This window comes from Lonchura striata, chromosome 2 (genome assembly GCF_046129695.1).
Source record: "Lonchura striata isolate bLonStr1 chromosome 2, bLonStr1.mat, whole genome shotgun sequence".
Taxonomy (NCBI): domain Eukaryota; kingdom Metazoa; phylum Chordata; class Aves; order Passeriformes; family Estrildidae; genus Lonchura; species Lonchura striata.
The window spans coordinates 18,567,991-18,589,121 of NC_134604.1; the positions used below are offsets into that span (position 1 = coordinate 18,567,991).

The window sequence follows — 21,131 nt, forward strand, 5'->3', positions numbered from 1 at the left end:
TGAAGGAAAAGAAACAAAAATCCAGCCCAGAACTGGCTCTCTGAAAAGACCCTTCCTCATAATCAAGTATCACTGCTCTGAGCTTCACCCCCTGGCCTGCTCCACAGTGTCCATGCACTAATTAGCCAGGGAATTTCCTGCTGGAGGAAGGGGATGCACAGGATTATTCCTGCAGCTCAGAATGGTAACACTGCTGTTTCCCTGCTGTCACAAGTACCAGCTATGTTTATGTCTCTCTCTTCTATAAAGTCTGGAACAACCTCAGCCAAGGCGAGAAAAGCAGAACAGAGGTCTTGTGGAAATGCCAAAGCATTGGCTCAGTCTGAGTTAAAACCAGATTATTCCAAAGAACTCTGCTCCTATTTAGACTTCTAAATGGGCTGGCCATCTTCCCAGAGGTACCCATCAGCTCCCAGCCACCTCCAGAGAAATGCTGGGTTCCAGTTGTTTCTAGAGGATATTCCTCACTCCTAATACCAAGCCTAATATCAGAGGGATCTTATTTTGCAAGATTCCCCCTTCCAAGGGATTCCTCTCCACTTTTCCCACTCCTGCCCAGGCTCTGATGGACAGGACTCAGACAAGATGTCAAACACAGTCTGGGAAATCTCAAATAACTCATTCTCTTTGTTCCCTGTGCCTATGAAAGAGTATTTGGGGTTGGGTCTTTTTTAACAAGTTCAAAAGCAAAACTTATTTTGGCCACTGCACGTTGAGACATCTGGGCAGCAAAAGAAATTCAAGCAATTTTGACTTGAAATGCTCAGCAAAATGGGAAATTTTTGCTTGCCTTCAGGGAATTTCTTCAACAAAAGCAAGCCTATAAAAAGCCTGGGAAAATATTCTCCTGAAAATGTAGCTTCTGCTGTTCTCCCACCTTATCTCATGCTTTTCCCTTCCTTCCACACTCCTGTCCTGGGAACAATGGGTGTTACCCCCAGAGGAGTGGAAGGGCACTGCAAGAACATCACACAACTCCTTCTGTGCCGATTAAGAGAGGAATTAATCCTTTGCAAATTCAGCAGTGGGTTTTTCACACACTATTTCACAACACTTTATCCATATCTGCACACTAAGGAAAAATTGGAGAAATTCCCTGGAAGCTGACTATAGTGGTACCTTCTGAGACAAGCTCAAAAGGAGCTAAGCCACATCTTTAAATATTTAAAACTTTGCAGATTATTCTCCCTATAAAGCTTCAGTATGACAAAGTCTAGGTAAGTCAAGCCTGGGATATCAACTGATGAAACAAAACTAATATTATTTTAAAAATATGAAAGAATCTCTTTAAAAGTTTTTATCCTTTACAGCTTCACATGTCCCCTAAATTTGGAGGAGTGATATCAAGAGAATGGCTCTGCCTGGTCTCATCTCTTGGGAAACAATTCATCACAGGGGCCACCTTCATATCCTGGGGATTACAGGCAGCTGGCCCACATTTCAGAGGATGGATCCAGTCATATCCCTAGGCATCCAAGCTGCTTGACATCCATCCATCCATCCATCCATCCATCCATTTTTTGGGAGCTGCTCATCTCCTCAGGTCAAGGAATGGCACAGCCACAGGGCTCTCCATGACGCAGCACCCCAAAGGTCCACCTCTGGAAGGGAAATGTCTGCTGCAGAATCGGGGCACCTGCACACCTCTACATCTGGTTCCTGGCAGCTGAAGGAGGGGAAGTTATGTTCTTCACTCAGGGACTCTCCTTCTAGCCAAGTTAGGACAGAAGTTCTGCAGCACTATCAAGTTTTAAGCACCACAATTAGGCTTTAGGTCACTGTCTTTGCCTCAGTGCTGCCTGGCCTTCGAGCCAGTGAATCCTGCAGGTCCTGGGTGGTGTGTGACATAGCTGGAGGGCTTTGGTACAGGAAGGAGGTTTTATCTGATCAAATCCAGACATGTAGTTCCAAGTGAGCTGCCTGAGGCTTTATTTACAGTCACTGGAGAGGAACTCCTATATCCAGGGCACAAAGCCATCCTAAGGCAGAATCAGAGAGAAGTCAGATGAATCCTTATGTAAAAAGTGCCCTTATTTCTCTCCACTGACTGCAACTCTGCACTGCAGATGTTTCAACTCCAGCAAGGTTATTTATAACCAAACTGGACCACAAGTACCTTCCCCTCTCTCCTTTCCCCTGGATGGATTTTTGACTGACCATGAGATTCATTCTCTGACTGCTCTTAGTCACCTATTCAGCAAGGTGCAGGTATTCAACACCAATACCAGCAAAAGACATTAAACTCTGATCTTTCTCACCATGGTTTGCATATTCCCTTAACCCACAGCACCTCACAAACAGGCAGAGGCTCTCCTGGAGAAGCAGCTTGGCTTTTACTGACCAATGAAGAGGAGATCATGATGCCTCAGGTTTTAGCTTATATATTTTTCAGATTCTGTGCTGCTTTAGTGTGTGGGTCTGGGTTTCATATTAGGGCAGGGTGAGCTCTCTGCACAGAGCAGGGAGACAAAACAATTCCTTCTCTAGCTGGGGACCCAAGGACAAATGATCCAAATCTTAGGCCCAAGAGCACAAACAACGTGGGCTGGAGAGAGAAAAACAAGCAGGATGGGACTTCATGGGCTGAAGCTGTAACTCGATAATTAACTCTAATATGCAAATGGAGCAAAATTTATAAAAGTGAGAGACCCTGTGACCAGTCATCAGTCATCCATTTTTGTGACCATTTTGGGTTCATCGTGGGTGTAGCCCTGGCTGGGCTCTTGTGCTGCCCAAGGTGGATCCATTGAGGAGATCCTCTAAATAAATCCCTACTTAATTCTTTAGTTCTGTCCAGCCTCTGCTCTAGGTCAGCCTGCACAAGAACTGCCAGTCAGAAGATATGCACCCCAGCCCACCCTGAAAGCAATGCACTGTAGCTGCAGGTTCCACTTCAAGGTACTGCTCTTGGCCATTTTGAGCAGCATGGGGCCAATTCCATAACCTTTATGATGGATTCACAACTCCTAGGATTGGAACTGGAACACCAGGGACATAATGGCAGGTTTTCTCCTCCCCTCCCTGCTGTACCTGTTTGGATAGGTGACATTGGGTGGTGCTCTTCCAGGGTAGTTCTCATTGAGCCATCTGTTTGCCAGGGCCTGCTGGATGTTTGGTCTCTTGGCAGGGTCTGGCTCCAGGAGAGAGCGCAGGAAGTTTATGGCCGCTGTGAAGAGATCAAGGGAAAACCCCAAAAAACAGCTCTGTCATCTGCTCTAGGACTGGCACAGGAGGTGAGTTACTACAGGTGTGCAGCCTGAGCAAGAGCACACTAAAAAGGAACATTTTCCTTACTGCACGCTGCAATGGCCTTGAGAAAATGGAAGAACTGATAAGGGATTAGTAACGAAAACAAAGATTTACAGTCACAATGATTTATATATATTATTTTATGTATTTATTTTATGTACAAAGGACAGCAGAAAAAACACTTTTTGGCTCAGAGCTCATTTGAAGTTTCAGAGCAGGTGAGCCAACATTTAATTCATTTAATTCCCACATGAGGGCAAGAGGCTGGAGCCAACTCAGAGACAAATCACTGGATCAAAGCAGAAAGAGATGGACCAGGGGTGAGGGGAGGGGAGGGAAGGGAAGCAGACCTGGGAAGGAAGACACAGCAAATTTGGCTCCCTTTGACATGGTAAGAATAAATTCTCTGGCTCCCATCCAACCTACAATCAGCTACAGGAGGTTTTAGCCAAATTAAGAGTGCAGCAGAATTAACAGGCTTTGCTTTGTTCTCCTGAACCTTCAACTTTCAATGACATTCAACCACACCTCCACAGTTTTCTGCAAAAACGCTCAATTTTAAAGCCATGTGCTTCTCACACAATTAGGAGCAATGAAATCAAGTGATTTCATTCAAGAAGTGCCCCCCTGAGCTGAAAATAAACTCTTTCAACTAGATTTCACTGCTCCTACATGCAATTTAAGGAGAATGAAACACATGTTGGTGGCACCACAGTGTGATGGGACAGTGGGTGGGGTGGAGGATGAGGAAGGGAGGGTTTCTCCCTAAATAAATCAGGGTTAGACCCACCAGGTGCCAACTCCCACCAACCTGAGCAAACTCAATGTACAATATCCTGTAAAAATCAGGTTTCAGCTGGAGAAACTCTGTGTGTAGAAGCTTAGATGTGCAAGAGAGGCTCCTTACTCTGTGTTTGCCAGTTCAGTCAGGCATCAGCTGGGTTTTTTCTAGTCTCTCTCTTCACAAACCACCGATTTAAGCAAGATGCTTTACTTAAATACTCTCCAGCATTTTTATTATTATCCTACAGCAGCCATGTGTCAGGAGCAGCAGGAAGAACCTACATCAGAGTTCCCAAACTTGCTGGAAGCTGCTGTCTGTGTGCCTGGTGTGCCCTTTCTCCAACCCCATCCCAGCAAACAATAAACCCTTGTTCTCCCATTAATCCCCTCTCACTCCAGTGTCTCTGTTGGAAACCTCACACATCCCATTGGCTCCAAGCCACAAAAATCCACTCTCCCCAAACCCCCACTCCATCCTTCATCACCACCATGCTTGGTCTCCAAATCACCCAAAGTCTCCTTAAAAAAAATCCTACTTCTCCATCCCCACCCTTGCCAAAAGGCAAGCTGATTAAATAAAGCTTGTGAAGTGCCACAGATCAACAGATTCAGGCTGGGAAAAACTAATTGTGGGGTGAAGATTCCCTCCTGGGAGCTCCCAGACCTGGTAACAGAGAGGAGCAGGAGCACCTTGGGATGGCACAAGGAGCTTTTCCAGCTAAGCCACACAGCTGGGGACAGCAAAATTATTTCCCCAGGGAAAAAACAGGAGGGAAAAGGAATATGCAAGATGAACACCAACTGCCTGAGCACCTGACCTCTGCTCAGCCAAAATCAATAACCAGAGAGGTGTTGTTCAAGAGGCTTAATGAGAAACAGGTTCCCAAGTGGGAAAATCAAATATCAACTCCAATATTTCCCTGCTTTGCTACACAGGTTGTTCTGGGTGCTCATGGTCACCCAGCATTGTGGGTCACACAAATGGAAGTGTCTTCCTGCTCAGTGATAAGACTGCATAAGGGGGCTGTGTGTTCAGTAAGCAGGAAATTAAATATTGAAAGACAAGGTACTGGGCATGTAAAACTGACTCCTGTGAAAATTCTCTACTTTATAGATGAATTTATGGAAATTAAGACTCAACTACAATAAAAGGTCCATAAACCAAAGAAGTTAACAAGCACTACAATTCCCAGAGGAGAGAGTTTCTGCCCAGTGACCCAAAGCCTAAGGTGGCAGGAACAAATGTCACCTTAAATCACACTATGCCATGTCTTTGAGCTCACAAGGCCCTTGGCTGGGGTCAGGGACTGATGGGTACCTTTTGGGCAAAGGTTAACATCTTTAAATCTAGCCCATTAATTTGCCATCACTTCTGCAAGTTCAGGCTGGTGGAGCTCTCACAGGATAAACAAAATCCTGCCTTCCACAGTGTCAAGTGAGCTACAGATGCTGAAAATGGAGAAAATCTGATCTCCACTGTTAAATGGTGGGATGGATGAAACAGCAAAACCAAGCCTGTTATAAAGCAATGTTATCTTTTTGGCTACTCAGGGTCTGGCCTTGTACAGGGTGGAAGGTGGAACCCTAGATCTGTGTTTGGAGAATTCACCTCATGACTCAGCTCCCAAGGGTTTCCTTTTAAACCCTCTAACAACAGTCTCCATTCCCTTTTTGTATTTGGGATCTTTTAATTTTATCCAAAGCCCTTTGCAAACAGACTGCCAGGGAAGGAGACAGAAGCTCTCCATGGACAACAAATTTGGCATAAAAATATAAAAGCCAGCTACCAAACAGAGCTTGTTCCAAATGCTGACAGTGGCCTTGCTGCAAGCTGAAAAGTGATTCTGTTGCCTAGTGACATGGCTCTGAAGCAGGAATTAGTATTTCTAATACTAATACACCAACTATTTTGCATTTTGTGAACACACAGAGGTTATCTCAGGTGGCTGTCCCAAAATAACTTTCTTGAGTGCATGTCATTATTCCATAATAAATGTGAGGTCATTTGAGGCAGTTTGTCACTCAACCCCAGTCATGATAAAGCCCAGGAATCTGTTATTCCAAAATAATCTGTTCATCCATCCTTGCCCTATGCTAGAAACTTCTGGATGTGCAAAACTGACCAACTGCTCTGCAAAAGCCGCCCCACAGAATTTCACAGCCTTGCTCCTTCTCTCATATTCAGCACAACTTGGTGCTCCTCCAGAAGTCAAAGCAGAAGGAATAATTCTGCTACATCAACTCCTGCAGGTCTTGAACAGGACAAAATGAAAAAAAGGAGCTTTTCCCAATTAGCACAATTAGCAGCATGACTCAGGATCCAAAATCCCACAGAACAACTCTGACCCGCTGGCTCCACCCCCCTGGGTTACCTGAGGAGAGCTGGGTGGGAAAGGGGTTCATCTCTTTGTCCACCATCTTTTGGTACAAGGCTCTCAGGCTGAATGGCTCCACAGTGAAGGGTAATGTTCCAGTCAGCATGGCATACATGTTCACCCCACTGAAAGGAAACAAGCATGAAAAGAAACCAATATGATTTGGAACAAGGGAAAAAATTAGATTTTGGAGACTGCAGTTCATCTTTAATGTCTGGCAGTCATTACAGGGTTGATGCCCCATCTGAGACCATTTCAGGTCAGGCTGAATGGGGCCCTGAGGCACCTGATCCAGCTGGAGATGTCCCTGCTCTTTGCAGTAACAATTATAAACTTGAGAAGTAACTCACATGGACCAAATGTCTATTTTGGGCCCGTATTTCTTCCTTGCCAGAAGTTCAGGGGCTGCATATGCTGGGCTCCCACACTGGGTGCTGAAGGGATCAGAATAACCCAAAATTCCTGCACAGTTGCTCAATCCAAAGTCTGTGAAAAGCGGAGACACAGTTATGAAAGAGAGACACAGTCAAACTGTGCTAGAACACAAGTTTAAAAGAAATAACTTTTTTTTCCCCAAAAGCTAAGCAATGAACTCCCTGAGGAGGAAAAAAAAATGCACCCACATGCAAAAATTTGATGTAATTTGCTTCTACGAAGTGCTAAATAACCAAAGGCTCCCCCAAACAATAAGAAGTGCCTTAGAATATGCCCAATTTTCCATTTCATACATAGAGCATCTCCATTTCACTGGCAGCTGGATGGCAACAACCAGCTCGGAGCTTGTCCCAGGCCCAGAGCCACCTCAGGATGGGTTTAGGGAACAACAAATCCCATTTATTAAGAGTTGGACTTGTGGGTCCTTGTGGGCCCTCTCCAACTCAGAATATTCTGTGAATCTCTGAAAACCGTAACTGTTAAGAATATTGACATTGGATTAGTTCCTCAATATCCTCTCTCAGTCATCAGTTTGTGGCTCTTTTTCTTCCCTTACACTTATTTGCACTGGACTTGTAGTGCTGGCCTGTCCCTTAGCTTTCACCCCGCTGAAAATCAAATTTGGCTGAAATCTGAGGAGTTCCTCAAGGTATTAGAAGTACCCTGACAGGACAGACACATAAGCCTCATTCCCTCACTAAACCAGGTGAAGATACAAAAACTCCTACCAAAAAAAAATGTAATTATCATAGTGACTGGAAGTGCCTAAATGGTGGCAACAGTGCTTTGCACTTGACTGGCTGCATCTCTGAGGGCCAGGCAGGCACAGGGGGACAGGAGTCACATCTCTCACAGCAAAAGAGGGGTTTTCCTGGAGAGCACTGCCAAAACTGAAGGGAGAATCAAGATTATTTCTTGCCTCTGATGGAAAACAATTATCTCTGGGCACTGCTTAATCATCCCTGAGGCTTCTACAAATACTGTGGAGGAGTGGAGGATCCATTACCTTAATTAACGTGTTCATTACCTGTGGCCTGAGATTAGTTCTGTCAGCTGTAAAATACTTTATAAAACTCCTAGAAATAGCATCTCCACACAGTATTGTTCCTGGTCCTTACCCTGCTGTGTCATGCCAGCTCTAAATTACTTGAGTGCACTGTAACGTTTTACAATCACAGGATACATGGGCTGTATTCTGTCATGGTGTCAATCAGCAGCCCTTCATCAGTATCAATGAAGGGTACTCTATAAGAGGTCTTCATTCTCTTATTTGCTTCAATTGCCAACCCCTTATTCACTTTCTTCAGCTCATTCATTACAGCTGCTATGCCTTTTTTATCCCTGGTGAAATGGAGAATGTGTGCAAATAGGAGCATGCTGGGGACAGGGGTTTCATAGCCATGGAAATGAGGATGTTGCTACTAACACTGTGTCAGCACACAGTGATCACAGTGTGATTTTCATTATTTTTATTAAGGATACACTGCTGATCTCGATGAGAACAGCACTGATAACCTCACTGCCACTGCCCGTCTCTGCCTTTCAAGAAGCCTAGCAAATGACAGAATTCATATCTAAGGCCACACTTGGTTTTCCCAAAGTAAGTATTTCCACATGGGAGCTCCATCACCCCCACTGCTTGTGCCATGCATTGCTCTGCTCCCCCTCAATGCCTCCAGGGAATCCACACCAAGCTGTGGATGCAGGGCCATCCCTGGAGCTCTGCCAGTCAGAACAGGGGAAGAACTGTGGAACACAAGCTCCTGGACCAGCAGAGCTCCACAGAACTCAGCAGAGCTGGGTGTCCCAGCAGGACACCAAGAACTCTGCGTGGTCTGTGGCACCGACCACGTGGGCTGGGAGATAACAGGGAGTGAGTTCCTTCCAATAGTTCCAATCCTGATGTTCTTCAATCTGATTAACAGACTGATAAGAGTAAGTCCTCTCCTGGGGAATTCTTCCAAGAATATCTAAGAGCAGGTTCTAAACCACCCCGTGAGGTAGCCAAAAGGAGGAACGAATCCAAGGTGCCCTTGGAGCAGCTGAGGGCTCAAGGCATCCAGGTCTCACTGAAATGCATGAACAAGCAGTGACTTCAATATCCTGTCTTCAATCTTCATTTCACCTTTTGTTCTTCCTTGCACAGCTATTAGAAGAACAACATTTTGATTTTTATCAGCTACTCCTGTGTTTGCTGCTGTACAAATCACAAAGACCAAGCTCTTGCCCCACAGCAGGTAACATGAGATGGTTTTGTAGCTCAAATCTTTCCTCCCAGTCATGGAAAGCAGCACTTTAATCCCTCCAAACATGTTCTTCACTCCTGAAGAACCTTCCTGGGAAGGACTATGTAATGACACACATTTCTAGTAAGGCAGGCTACACGAAATATTGCAGCCTTTCTTTTGCTGCAACACCCCCAGCTGGGTGGTGGGATTTAATTGCTTTGTTTTAGCATACACTGCTATCTGTTTTGCCTGAACATCAGGCTGTAGAGCTGAGGACAATTTATTGAGGCTGTGGAAGACCAAACTTCTCTTTTTTCTATCCTTCCCTCACCACCCACTGCGAGGAGACCCTTCCATGCAGCCAAAGCAAACTGCAGGAACAGGCCTGGAGTAATTTTTTTTGGCACGTGAGTTTTAACTGTGTATGTATCATCTGGGAAGGGCTTGGTTCAGATGTCAAGCTCTCAGCAGACACCCAGTAACAGGGAAGTGATGTGAGTTCTTTAAACCCATCAGATGTAGTGCAAACCATCTGGTCTGGCTTATCTGCTAAATCAGGATGATGGGTGGTATACATCAGCCCTGGTGAATGATTCATGGCCACTTGTCAGTGTCCTCCTGACCTTTAGCTGAGGTAAAACAGAGTTCTCTCGGCTGTTATTTTCCCAGAAAGTTGACTTCTACGGAGCAATCCCTGGAAGTCAGAGTGGCATTTCCAAAACTGAATTCCCAACGTTACACCTGGGTATTTCAGACTCCATTGGTCATCCTCCCCCTGTCTGCTTGGAGATGCAGGTACTGTACATGTCACAGTGAGTGTCCACTGGACCTGCATTTTTGAATGCTAAGTGGTTTCTCACCACTTTCCAGCCCATTAAACTTTTTTAAGAGAGCCAGTTGAGTTTTTAAGTCTGCAGCCACAGACACTGCTGTTGGCAAGAGTGTAGGCACGGGAAGGAACACAAACAGATGTTTGGCATTTCTTTTATGAAAGGAATATTTTCTTTTCAATGCCCACATTAACATTAATGGGAGTTATGCAAGGCAGTGAGACACTATCCCCACCAATGATTAATCTAAAATGCCTGCACAGCTTGAATGAATCAAGCACCACATACAAGTGATACCTAAACACAATCGAGGCTGCACCGTTGATCTTTTTTATTCTTTAACAGCCCTCTAAACCAATTTCGTCCTGGGTGCTGGAAGCAAATTTAACAAATATAAATATAGGCCCATATTTTGCCAGCTGCTAAAAATGTGTGCAACTCCCACTGACTTCAGTGGAAGCATATGCTCACGGGGGCAGAATCCAGCCCCTAGCAAATAAGAAACGACCAAGATAATAAAATAAACCACTTCTGTGGTGTCAATTCTTAAATTCCTTACCAAGCTCCCAATTTGAGTATGAAAGATGTGGGTTTAAGATGTAGGATTATTCCCATACGCAGTTAAATCTGAATTATTTGGATAAATTTTTTTCACAAAATGCTGTCAGGAACAGCTTGATTGCTATCTATACTCTCTCAGCTCTACTCTGTAGCAACATTAGCAGTTGTCACATGGAGGATTATGAAGCCTCAAAAACTCTCTTTATAAAACTAACAATTTTAATTACTGGAATTGCCAAACTGGTTACATACCAATAAGCTTGATATTGTTGTCTTCATCTAGCAACAGATTTTCTATCTTCAAGTCTCTGAAAGAAAGAAAATATTTTGAGTGAGTCTCCAAAATAATGAAGCAGCTTTGCCTGACTCCCATCAGTGTATGTACAAGGCTTGTATATAACCAAATGTATAATGAAAGCAGCACACACAGTTCCACAGTGAAAGCAGAAAGCCCCATGCATCCTGCCCAAAATTAACAGTGCTTTCACACTCTGCTTCCCACCTATTCTTCAGGCACAAAATGACATTACAAGCACTTGTCAGTACATCCTGTAATTAACCAGGCTCTTCTAGTTCCTTAAGTACTGGAAGTTTACAGAAAACTTACAAACTGGAAACATTTTAAGCATGTTTTGAGAACTGGAGGTCAGTATCTCCTTACTCCTCAGAGCCCAAGGCCCCAGCTGCAGGAGAAGCCTGAGATCTGAGGACTCAAATGTCCTGTGTCTACAGGAGAGACAGAATCAGCCCACTGTGAGCACCCAAACTCCTTGCAGAGATCATCACAGCTATTCCCACACACCACAGGTAAAATCCAAGGCTGAGGGATGGAAATGGTTTGTCCAATGCCACCCAGAAAATCACCCCAAAAGCCCAATCTGAGCAGCCTGAGCACTAAATACAATGTGAAAAATATAAATTTGGTTGCTACACAACTCATTGTGTAGCAGACTTCTAGCAGTTGGCTAAGTCTTCAACACACAGATTTTTTGCCCCTATCCAGACAGGAAATATTTGGAACAATCAGCATGCTGGGATATCCACAGGGATGCTTCTCCCAGCAGAAAAAAAGAGAAAGGAAAAATCTGGATAATAAAGCCATCAGCTCTAATTATGGGAAGTCAGTGACATCCATGGTGTTTTGCCTTTGTGAGGCAAAGGCAGTGAAGAAAAACACCTCAATCACAGATAGAGATATCAGGCTTAATAAAACAAGACAAGGAACCCAACCAAAGCAAGCCAAGCACTTCCACAAGGAGGGATCTCCTGTGAAGGAAAGACTCAGAGTATTTTCCAAAATGTTCCACTTTGTTTCCTTTAATGCCCATGCTGTGTTTCAAACAAACAGAGGCAGAAGAATAGGTAGGATGACCCTCACTTCTTCAGAGGGACCACAAGGACCTACACAGGAGGGATTTTCTGCATTAAAAGCAGAAGGTGAAGAAGGCGAAGGGGGGATTCTGCCCCTTTGAGGAGAGAACCCCACCTAAAATATCAGGGCTGGGAACTAAACGGGAGAGACTTAAAAAAAAAAAAACCCAGTCTGGGAAAGACAATAAAGTACAAAACAAAGCTCCCCCACCTCTAAAATCTCAAATGATACTGAAATCAACAGAAGCACTGCAATGCTCAGTGCAGCACCTCAAAGCAAAGAGAAAGAGCATTTGGAAGCTCTGAGTATATGAAATATTAGCGGAGAAGAAGCAAGATTTTCAAGACAAGAAAAGGGAAAAAATGCAAGCTGTAAGTTAAGGAGAAAAGACATCAGGGCAATCAGGAGAACAAATGAGTGACAGGGGGGCTAACCAGAACACCAGAAAAGGTATTTTAAAGGATTCAAGGTAAAGAAACAAAAGGTAAATATTAGAGGGCGTTTTAAAGCCATCAGAGGAAAAAGATAGAAATGTAAATATTGCCTCAGCACAGAGTGCAGTCAGACCTGGTTAAAGCTGTTTACCCATCTGTCTGTTCTCAGCAGATCTGCCAGTGAGTGGTAACTGATCTGATGGTCCATCTGCACCACAGTTTCTGTCCACCCCAACAGGAAAGCTCTGATTTCTGGAGCAATACCAGGAGCCAGGACGACAGGAGCTTTCCCACATTTTCCTTTGTGGTGGTTGCACTCCTGCTTCAGGACCCATCTCCCTGAACATCCTAAATGCTTTATTTAGTAAGTTCTGCCCAATGCAAACTTTAATTGTCTTTTACAAAAAGAGGCTCATCTGAGCTGCTCCTAAGGCTTGTGCTCCAGACCTTTCACCAACTTTCACAGAGTGTCTTACTTGCCTTTCATGTTCCAAACCTTTTATCTCACACTGCAAGAAATGCAGGCCTCCAAACACTTTTGGGGGCAAAGGTGTTTATTTTTTCACTGCAGCAGAGCAGGGAGTCTGGACACTTTCAGTTTCCCTCCCTGAAGTAAATCTGATCTGGTTCCTTCACTGTCACAGCTCCTCAAAAAACAAACAAACTAACTAACTAACTAACTATAAAGTCTCAGGCATTAAATGCAACAGAACAAGAAGTGCCACCTCTGCCTAAGGGATCAGTTCCCTGATGCTGGGAGTGTCTAACTATGGGACAAGTTAGTCAAATCTAGGAATAATGAAGGCAAAGAAGGCCAGGCTGCATCCCCACAGCAGATATTTATGTCTCCTCAGTTTGTGAGCTGGCAGCACACAGCTGGCATTCCCTGGATTGAAAATACACCATCTTTGTGGGCTGAGTTTCTTTGGGAGTTTGCCCTGCTGTCAATGGGGCTGGTTTATCTCTTTGGACCACTCTGGGAATGCCAAGTGCCTCCAGAGAGGAACAGAAGTGAATCCCTGGAGCAAGTGACCCCATCAGCTGCTCCCATAGCAGTTTATTCCATGCCATGGCAGGCAGCAGGCTGCAAAAAGGAAGTTTTACATTTCACACTTTATTTCTTGTCTGGGGGAGGAAGGATGAGAAGGAAGGCTTTACCAGCAAGCAGCTGCACAGCAGCAGTGGCTGGCTGCTCTCTCCTGAATCTTATTTTTAATCAGAACAGCACCACAGAACATCACTCCTTAAAACCATCAACCCTCAAGGCCATTTTCAAGCTTTCTGCAAGAGCTGGAGAGGTTGCAGAGATTTGGGTTCATCAACACATTTATGCAGCAGTGTGCATTTCAAAGGCTTTGATATCAAAATATTACTGAGCCCAGGTCTTCTATCACTGGATTCCATGTGGCTGCCTCTGTAAAAGAGGAATCTGGCCCATTGTCTTCACTGAAATGACGTTTAGTTTGTTTACACCAGAGCACTCCAAGAGAGAATGCCCAAAGGTAATTCTGAGATCTGAAATGAAGTAGAAAATGAGCCAACTCCGTGCTTCAAGAGGAGAGTTTGCTCTGCAGAGCAGGATCTGTCATAAATATTGCATCAGCAGCCAGACTCCTGGCACTTAAAATTAATAGGCTGGAAGTTATCAAAACCAACATGACAAACAGCAGGTACCAAATGAGGAATCTGTGGCACTCTGAGCAAACTGGACTGTGAGGCATCACCCAGCTCTGCCCAGAACTCCAGGGTTTTTCATATCTTTCAAACTCCTTACCTGCTTATCATCACCAAATGGCAGTGGAAGGCAGGAATCTGCTGCCAGGAGGGCAGAAAAAGGGGAATGCAGCAAGCCATCTTTGCTACCAATACACCATTCAATTCTTTTCTTTCACAACCTGACAGTAATTGCATTGAATGGGACTGAGTTTTGTTAAAATGACTTTAAAAGGGTTGTTGAGAATTTCCTGTGGGATGCAGTGGCAAGCACCAAGGCTTTCACTTCATTTTCCCTGCTGTCTTTGTGCTCCCAGAGGGCTTATTGCTCATGCTGCTTTTTGACAGCACAAGGACCTGTGTAAACACCTTCTGCCAAGAGAAAGCTTCACCAGACCCTGCCATTTGGTTCTATTTTCCTCTGTCAGAGGAAAAGATAAATATTCCTACCTGATTCACAGCTTGTTGCAAGTGTATTTTTAGCAGCAACCAACCAGCACTCCTGATAGAGGAAAAGCAACCCAAATGATAACATGAAATTATAAATAGAATAGTGGCATTTTGCTCTCAGTGGAGCAGCCCAGGAGCTCTGAACCTTGGGCACCAAAGATGCAGCAGCTTCTGCACTCTGGAACTTGCAGACTTCACCCACCTCAGCAGATGACATATTCAGAATTTTAAAATACATCTACGCAGTCAAAATTGAGTTTGGGGGTATTTTTACACCTCTAAATAAAAATGAGGTTTCTTGAAGTTCTTTAATTTTAGGCTGTTCACAGAACAGTGCCTCTTAACAAAAGCATCTCCACTGAATCCTGGGTCCTGCTCTTGTCCAAAGAGCAGTGATCTGAGTGCTTCTCTGCCATGCCAAGTCTGGACTGTGAGCCATGCAGCTTTCTGAGCAATACTCATCAAACAACATCAGCTAATTCCATGCAACTTTCATTCCATCTGGGCTTTTTCATCCCAAGTGGAGCAGGCTAAGCAATCTACACCACTCCCCAAATAACACAGACAAAACCTGCGATTTCTTTGTTTGCAATAAAGTAAAAAATGCCATCAAAAAGCTTTTCAGAGCCCTGCTCCATTCCACGGGAGGTATTTGGAGGAACAGTCAGCAGCCCCTTTTCTGGCTGAGGATGCTGCAGTTTGCTCCACACGTGGCCAAGTCCAACGCCCCCGGATCACCATGCACATGGAAGTGCTGGTATTTTTACCTGCTGTAAAAATAACAACAACAACAAGAGAACACTGCCACTGCGGCCAGGCAGAGAATGAATCAGACTCCTGCACTATTTTTTCCCTCCCTCAGTAGCTGATTGAGCAGCCTGTTTTTAGAGCTGCCACAGCCAGAGGCCCGAGATGCTGAAGGACAACTCCTGAGGTAATTGTTAGTTTTCCTCCCTCATTTGTTGAGAGAGAGGCAGGAGAATAAATCCAGATCACACCACCAGGGCTTTTCCTGCATCTCTGCACTGCTCTCTACTCTTCCCTTGCAGAAGAAGGCAACTCATTGAATGGGTTAAGCCAGAGAAAATACTTGCAGATATGATTCTGTCAAGTTTTATCAGTTTGGGCAGAATTAGACCAGCTCATTCACTGCGTGGAAGCCTCCCAGGAAGCAGCTCAGTGATCTGAGAAACAGGGTGGATGGAGGAGGCTGCCTGTGGGGCAGGGATTAATTCAACACCACAGGGCTGGACGGACTGAGCTCAGCTTCCAGAGGAAGGCCAGCATTGTCACACTGCTCTCAGGGCTGCTGCTGCCTCCTCCCACAGCCTCTGCAGCTGTGTTAAGGTCACAGGGGCACCAGAGAGGGGAGGGGGGAGAGCCAAACCTGCAGCATCCACAGGGGAACTCAGGATCCATGCAGGAACTCAGCATCCACACTGGAACTCAGCATCCACACTGGAACTCAGGCTCTCCCTGGCCCAAAGCCTTGCCTCCTTCTCACCACCACAGCCTGTTGATTCCAAGTTGTGCTTAGGGAACAAGCTATTTTTGTACAAAATGTGGGTTTGAGTCCTTTCTGAAGAAGAATGGGATCAAAGCTAAGCCTTCCAGCCCCCTGTAAATGCCTTGGCCTCTGTGCAGAAGGTGAATTTTTCAGGGAGAGGAATTGCTGCTGCTGACCCAGTCCTGCTCTTAAAAGCTTGACATGTTCATCTGATCCTGCCTTGTTTTCCTCTGCCCATCTCAGAAACTTGATTTATTTCCTTTATGTCTCTCTCTCTCTCTAAATACTGGGTATCAACTGATCCCTGAAAGCAGTAAGCAAACTTCTTCCTTGTACCTGCCTCAAACTGTGAGCTTAATGATTTAAAGAGACCAGCAGTTTTGAGGCTGACTGAGAACCTGGTGGCTGCTCAAATATTTATGTTACAGTACCTGAAATACAGCTCGAAGTGAGACCAGAGGTGGCCTGTGCACATGGCAGTTATCCCTGATGGATCACAGGGAACACACATAGACCCAAGACAAGCAAAAAGCAGCTTTCAGAGCACGTGGAGCTCCAGGGAGGCAGCTGCACCCACGCTGCACAGTGGTGGGCAGCTCAGCACACAGCTGGGCACAGCTGGAAGGGATGGCTGTGGGCAGCTCCCCACCTCCTGCACAGCCAGTGGAGCCAAGGAGCTGCAGAGCCAGATCCTGAAAAGCATTCAGATGTCTGGCTCCTGCAGTGTGCCCACAGAGCCCAAAAAGATGGATGGGGCCCACACAACTTGCTCAGCATCATATGGGAACTGTGTGGGAGTCCAGACTTAACACCAGCTGGCCCAAATTTAGAAAGCAGGGCCTTCTTCTTAGCACAGCTCCCTATAAATACACCTAGGAACAGGAGAGGAGAGATGCTGGCTCCACAGGTCCAGCCAGCCCACCACCCTCCTATCTCCATGGCAGCAGAGAGCACAGAGAGGAGAGAGGTACAGGGACAGGCAGTCACATGTGACATACCCACCTGCACTCTCCCAGCTGATGCTCAGGGGCTTCAGCCACTCTTTATTCATCAGCCTTCTCCCTCCTGAGCTTGTCCTGTTCCCCCTGGAGCCCAGGTGGACTCCTAATTCCACAGCATCCCCCTGCCAGGAGATGCACACCCTGCTCATACACAGAGCTCAAGGAGTGGCTGGAATATGCTTGAAATTAATAGGCTGGAAATGATCAAAGCCAAGATGTCAAACAGCAGGTGTCAAATGAGGAGTCCTGTGGCACTCTGAGCAAACAGGATCGTGTGTCATCACCTAACTCTGCCCATAACATTGGAAAATGCTCACAGGCACAGGGTGGGATTTTTGGGGTGCCCTGTGCAGGGCCAGGAGTTGGGCTGGATGATCCCTGGGGGGGTCATATCCTGTGATATCCCAGCAATTCCCGTGATTCTGTGGATGAAAGTCTTGAAGAAAGGAGGTGGTGCTGCACTGCAGCAGCCCTGGCTCTCTCCATCCCATGCTGAGGTGATGCAACAAATGCAAAGAACAAGGGCAGCAGGAGCCAGGGATTTCAGTGGTCCCACTGGCTTTGTGCCAGCCCTGGAACTGGAACCAGGAACCCCTGGAACCAAGCTTTGGGCAAACCAGCTCACCCCCCACACTGCTGTGCTTCCACCAGTGACACAAGACGCTTGTGCAAGCACCTTCTCAAAGAAATGGTGACATGATTCATTAGCTCCTGTTGGTGCAGAGCTCTGGAGAGTGCTGGCAGTGAAAGGGCCCTGTTTTTGGACTGTACCTCATCTTTTTTGGCACAGAACCACAGAATATTTTGGGCTGGAAGGGATCCATGAGCATTACGGAGTCCAGCTCCTGGCAGTGGAGTCAGCACAACTCCTGTGCACTCACCTGGAGCTGCTGATGCTTTCTGCAGGTATAGCCTCATGGCCAAGGTCAGAGCACCCAAACACCACCACCAGGAGCAGCCACAAATCTCTCAGGAGCATGTTTTCACAAGGGAAGCTCCTTACAGCACACACAAACACCCCTCAGAGGAGATGACAGCAACTTCAGCAGCAGAGAGGCTCCCCCGGATTACCTGTGCACCACTCCTGCCCGGTGGAGGTGCTCCACTGCCAGGATGAGCTGCCGGATGTATTTGCGGGCTTCGTGTTCCTCCAGCCTCTTCTTCTCATAGATCTTGTGCATCAGGTTGCCCCCAGGGCACAGCTCCATGACCAGGTAGTAGCTGTTCTCAGTTTCCAGGATATCCAGCAGCTGGGCAATATTGGGGTGGCGGATCATCTGCTGGATCTGCCCTTCCCGCCGCAAGTTCTTGGTGACATAGGTGTCCTTCTTGGCCCTTTTCTTGTCAATTACTTTTACTGCCACCTAAGGAGACAGCAGGAGAGGGGGTTGTTAGCTGTCACAGCGATGACTTGTTGCTCTAACCCTGTGTAAGCAACCATTAAAAAAAACAGAAGTCAAAAGGATGTCCCTCTCAGCTGGCACACCTCGCTTCAGGCACAGCTACAAGGTTAGAGAAAGCAGAGTTGCTCTTCAATCCCCACTGACTGGTCCATCCTTTATTTCCTTGCACAACAGCAGTCCAAAATTACTGCAAAGAAATCAGGAACAAAGGAGAGGGGACAATCCCACTAAGCACCCACAAACACTTCACATGCCTAAGGCTGGGCATTTATTGCAGCTGCTTACTCAGAAAGTCCCCAGGCTGGTGTTTACAACTTTTAAGTGTTGTTTTTAGCTTTTTCTGGCTTTGAATACACAACTGGAGATTATATCCTTTCATTACAATTTTCTTAAACTATAGTCAAGTGCTGGCCTTGCACGATTTGCATAAACACATACTATGGAAAACAAAAACATTTTGGTACCACTCTCCTAGCACACTTCTTTTTTCTGCTTTTTCTCTCCTGTGAGAGCTGGAGAGGGGCTTGGGACAAAGGCAAGGGGAACGGCTTCAAACTGCCAGAGGGAAGGGTTAGGTGGGATATTGGGAAGGAATTCCTGCCTGTGTGGGTGGTGAGGCCCTGGCACAGGATGCTCAGAGATGTGGCTGTCCCACCCCTGGAAATGTTTCAGGGTCATCTGCACCTCCCCTGTGACATGAATGGCTTGGAATTTAAGAGTAAAACTGCAGGAATTTGGGCTTCCTAGTGTGTGCTAAGAACCAGGAGCCAATACTGCTAAGTGTGCTGTTGGCCGAATGTACTCCTGCTATGGACTGGTAACGAGGTGAGGGTGAACACCACACACCAGAGCTGCCTGGGTGAGCTCAGAGCAGCATCAGGACCATAACCCACACTCCTGACTACTCACATTAAAGAGACATCATTTAGCCATCAGATAAAACAACAGGTAAATCAGAGCTTCATTTCACTCCTTTCTGAAAGTCTCAGGTGATTCACCAAGGAAATGGACTCAAATTAGTACATTCTTTCATCTAATGAGATGGAACTGAGCACAGAGGCTTGCACTGAGTATTTAGACAGCAAACTACAGGAGTTACTCTGGTGAGGACAAACAAATTCACAAGTTACAGAAACATGAGATAACACGCTGTATGCAATCTCTGCAAAAGTTAAAAAAAAATTAAAGGCTGGTATTTATCACAGCTGCAAGGTACAGAACATAGAGTGCTAACAGTATGGAGCAGCAGCCTATTCATATTGGTAAGTCACCCCTAATTCACTGACAGAAAAAGCACATTATACATGTCCACATGTGCTGCCCAGCCTGAGCTCAGCTGTGGAGGTGCATCAAGCCCCTGAACCCAGAAGACAGAGCCAACCATGGGACTACTGGAGGACTCTTCCACCATCACCAGGAATTAGCTTTCTATGCCTTAAGGACAAACTTTTCCCCTAATTTTGACAGGTACCTTGTCAGGCACCCCACCAATCCCAGCACACAAGCAAGGCAGCATTGGGATTCCCCTCAGCCCTGAATGACCTTTCCCACTTCCAGACTCTTTCCCTCAGGCCCAAGAGATCCCCCTGCACAGCTGACGGAGGTGCAAACAGCAGATTTGTTCCAGCAGTACCCTGTTCCAGGGATCAAACTTTGCACAGAGTTACCCCGGGGCTGAATTAGTTAAATACCCCTGATTTTGAGTTCATCCAGAGGTAGAGCAAGGCAAGCGAGGATTGAATGTGCCCAGACACACTTAACACCCAGAGCCTCCTGTGCAAGGTAGATGTGTGTGCATGCACCTGGATATTTCATTCATGCAGAAGGGAAAAAGCATTCGGTAGAGAAAATACTGTAGATGTTGGGTAATCATCAAACAAACACATTGGAGCTTTCACAACCTACTCAAGACATGCCAGTTACTCAGCTCTGCTCTCCCAAGCTTCAAGGAGAGGTTCTTTGTTTCTGCATCATGCCTATCTCCTGACTCGAGTTCCTGGCCAACACTGGCACAGAAATAAAAAAAATTAAAAAAAAAAGATAAAGCAAGTAATTACTCTCAATATGTAGCAACAGTGCCTCTTGACATTCTGCTTTTGGCTAAACCTCTGCTATGTAAATAGATAAATGGTTTGGGTTATTCTTTGTTATGAGATACAAAGATGAGTAATAGCCCATATTTTTGGTTCCTGAGTCCTAGAATCACACTGTTGGAATGAAATACTTTCCTGAAGGTTCTGGTGTGACACATCATATGAGCAATTGCTGCTTCTCTCCAAAAATCCTCCAGGCTGGGCTAAGGCACACTGGAATGCGGGTGAGGGCAGGGCCAGCACCTCTCTCCCCCTTGGAGGAGAGGATGCAGGACAGAGGGGCTGAAACTCTGGCAGGGATGGGCACGTGTCCTCACCCAAACACCGGCACGTGCCCCCCACGCACGGGCACGGGGACGCTGCCAGCTCCTGCTCGGGGAGGGCTTGAGAATCTCAGCGAGAGCAAAGCGGGGGAGGCTGAAGCTGACTGGCACCAAACTGCACAGAAACAGTCACAGCAAGGACCCCAGGGGAAAAAAAATAAACCTGAGGAGAAACAGCTTGAAGGACCAAACGTTGCCTGTAGAAATCTGGAAGCCAGAGCTGCTGCCACCAGAGAATGCACATTTTGCATACTTTGTCAGTAGTTTGGGATTGCCACGAGGCAGGGAAGGGGGTCACACTCATCCTAGGAATGCTCCCATCCCCGTGGCCATGCAGAGGAGGCACCAACTCCTGTTGGGCAGCTTCCCAGACC

The 21,131-nt window shown here is 46.0% G+C and overlaps 1 protein-coding gene across 2 annotated transcripts in view; it reads right to left on the bottom strand.

Moving 5' to 3' along the window:
- Positions 1 to 21,131, bottom strand: part of HUNK (hormonally up-regulated Neu-associated kinase) — a 42,313-nt gene that overhangs the window by 10,699 nt on the left and 10,483 nt on the right. For both annotated transcript variants that reach the window (XM_021550104.2, XM_021550103.2), the window contains exons 2-6: positions 18,010 to 18,302; positions 10,714 to 10,769; positions 6,758 to 6,893; positions 6,405 to 6,532; positions 3,031 to 3,166 (exon numbers count right to left, since the gene is read on the bottom strand). In XM_021550104.2, coding sequence (XP_021405779.2) covers positions 3,031 to 3,166; positions 6,405 to 6,532; positions 6,758 to 6,893; positions 10,714 to 10,769; positions 18,010 to 18,302 — 749 coding nt within the window. The remainder of the gene's footprint in view (positions 1 to 3,030; positions 3,167 to 6,404; positions 6,533 to 6,757; positions 6,894 to 10,713; positions 10,770 to 18,009; positions 18,303 to 21,131) is intronic.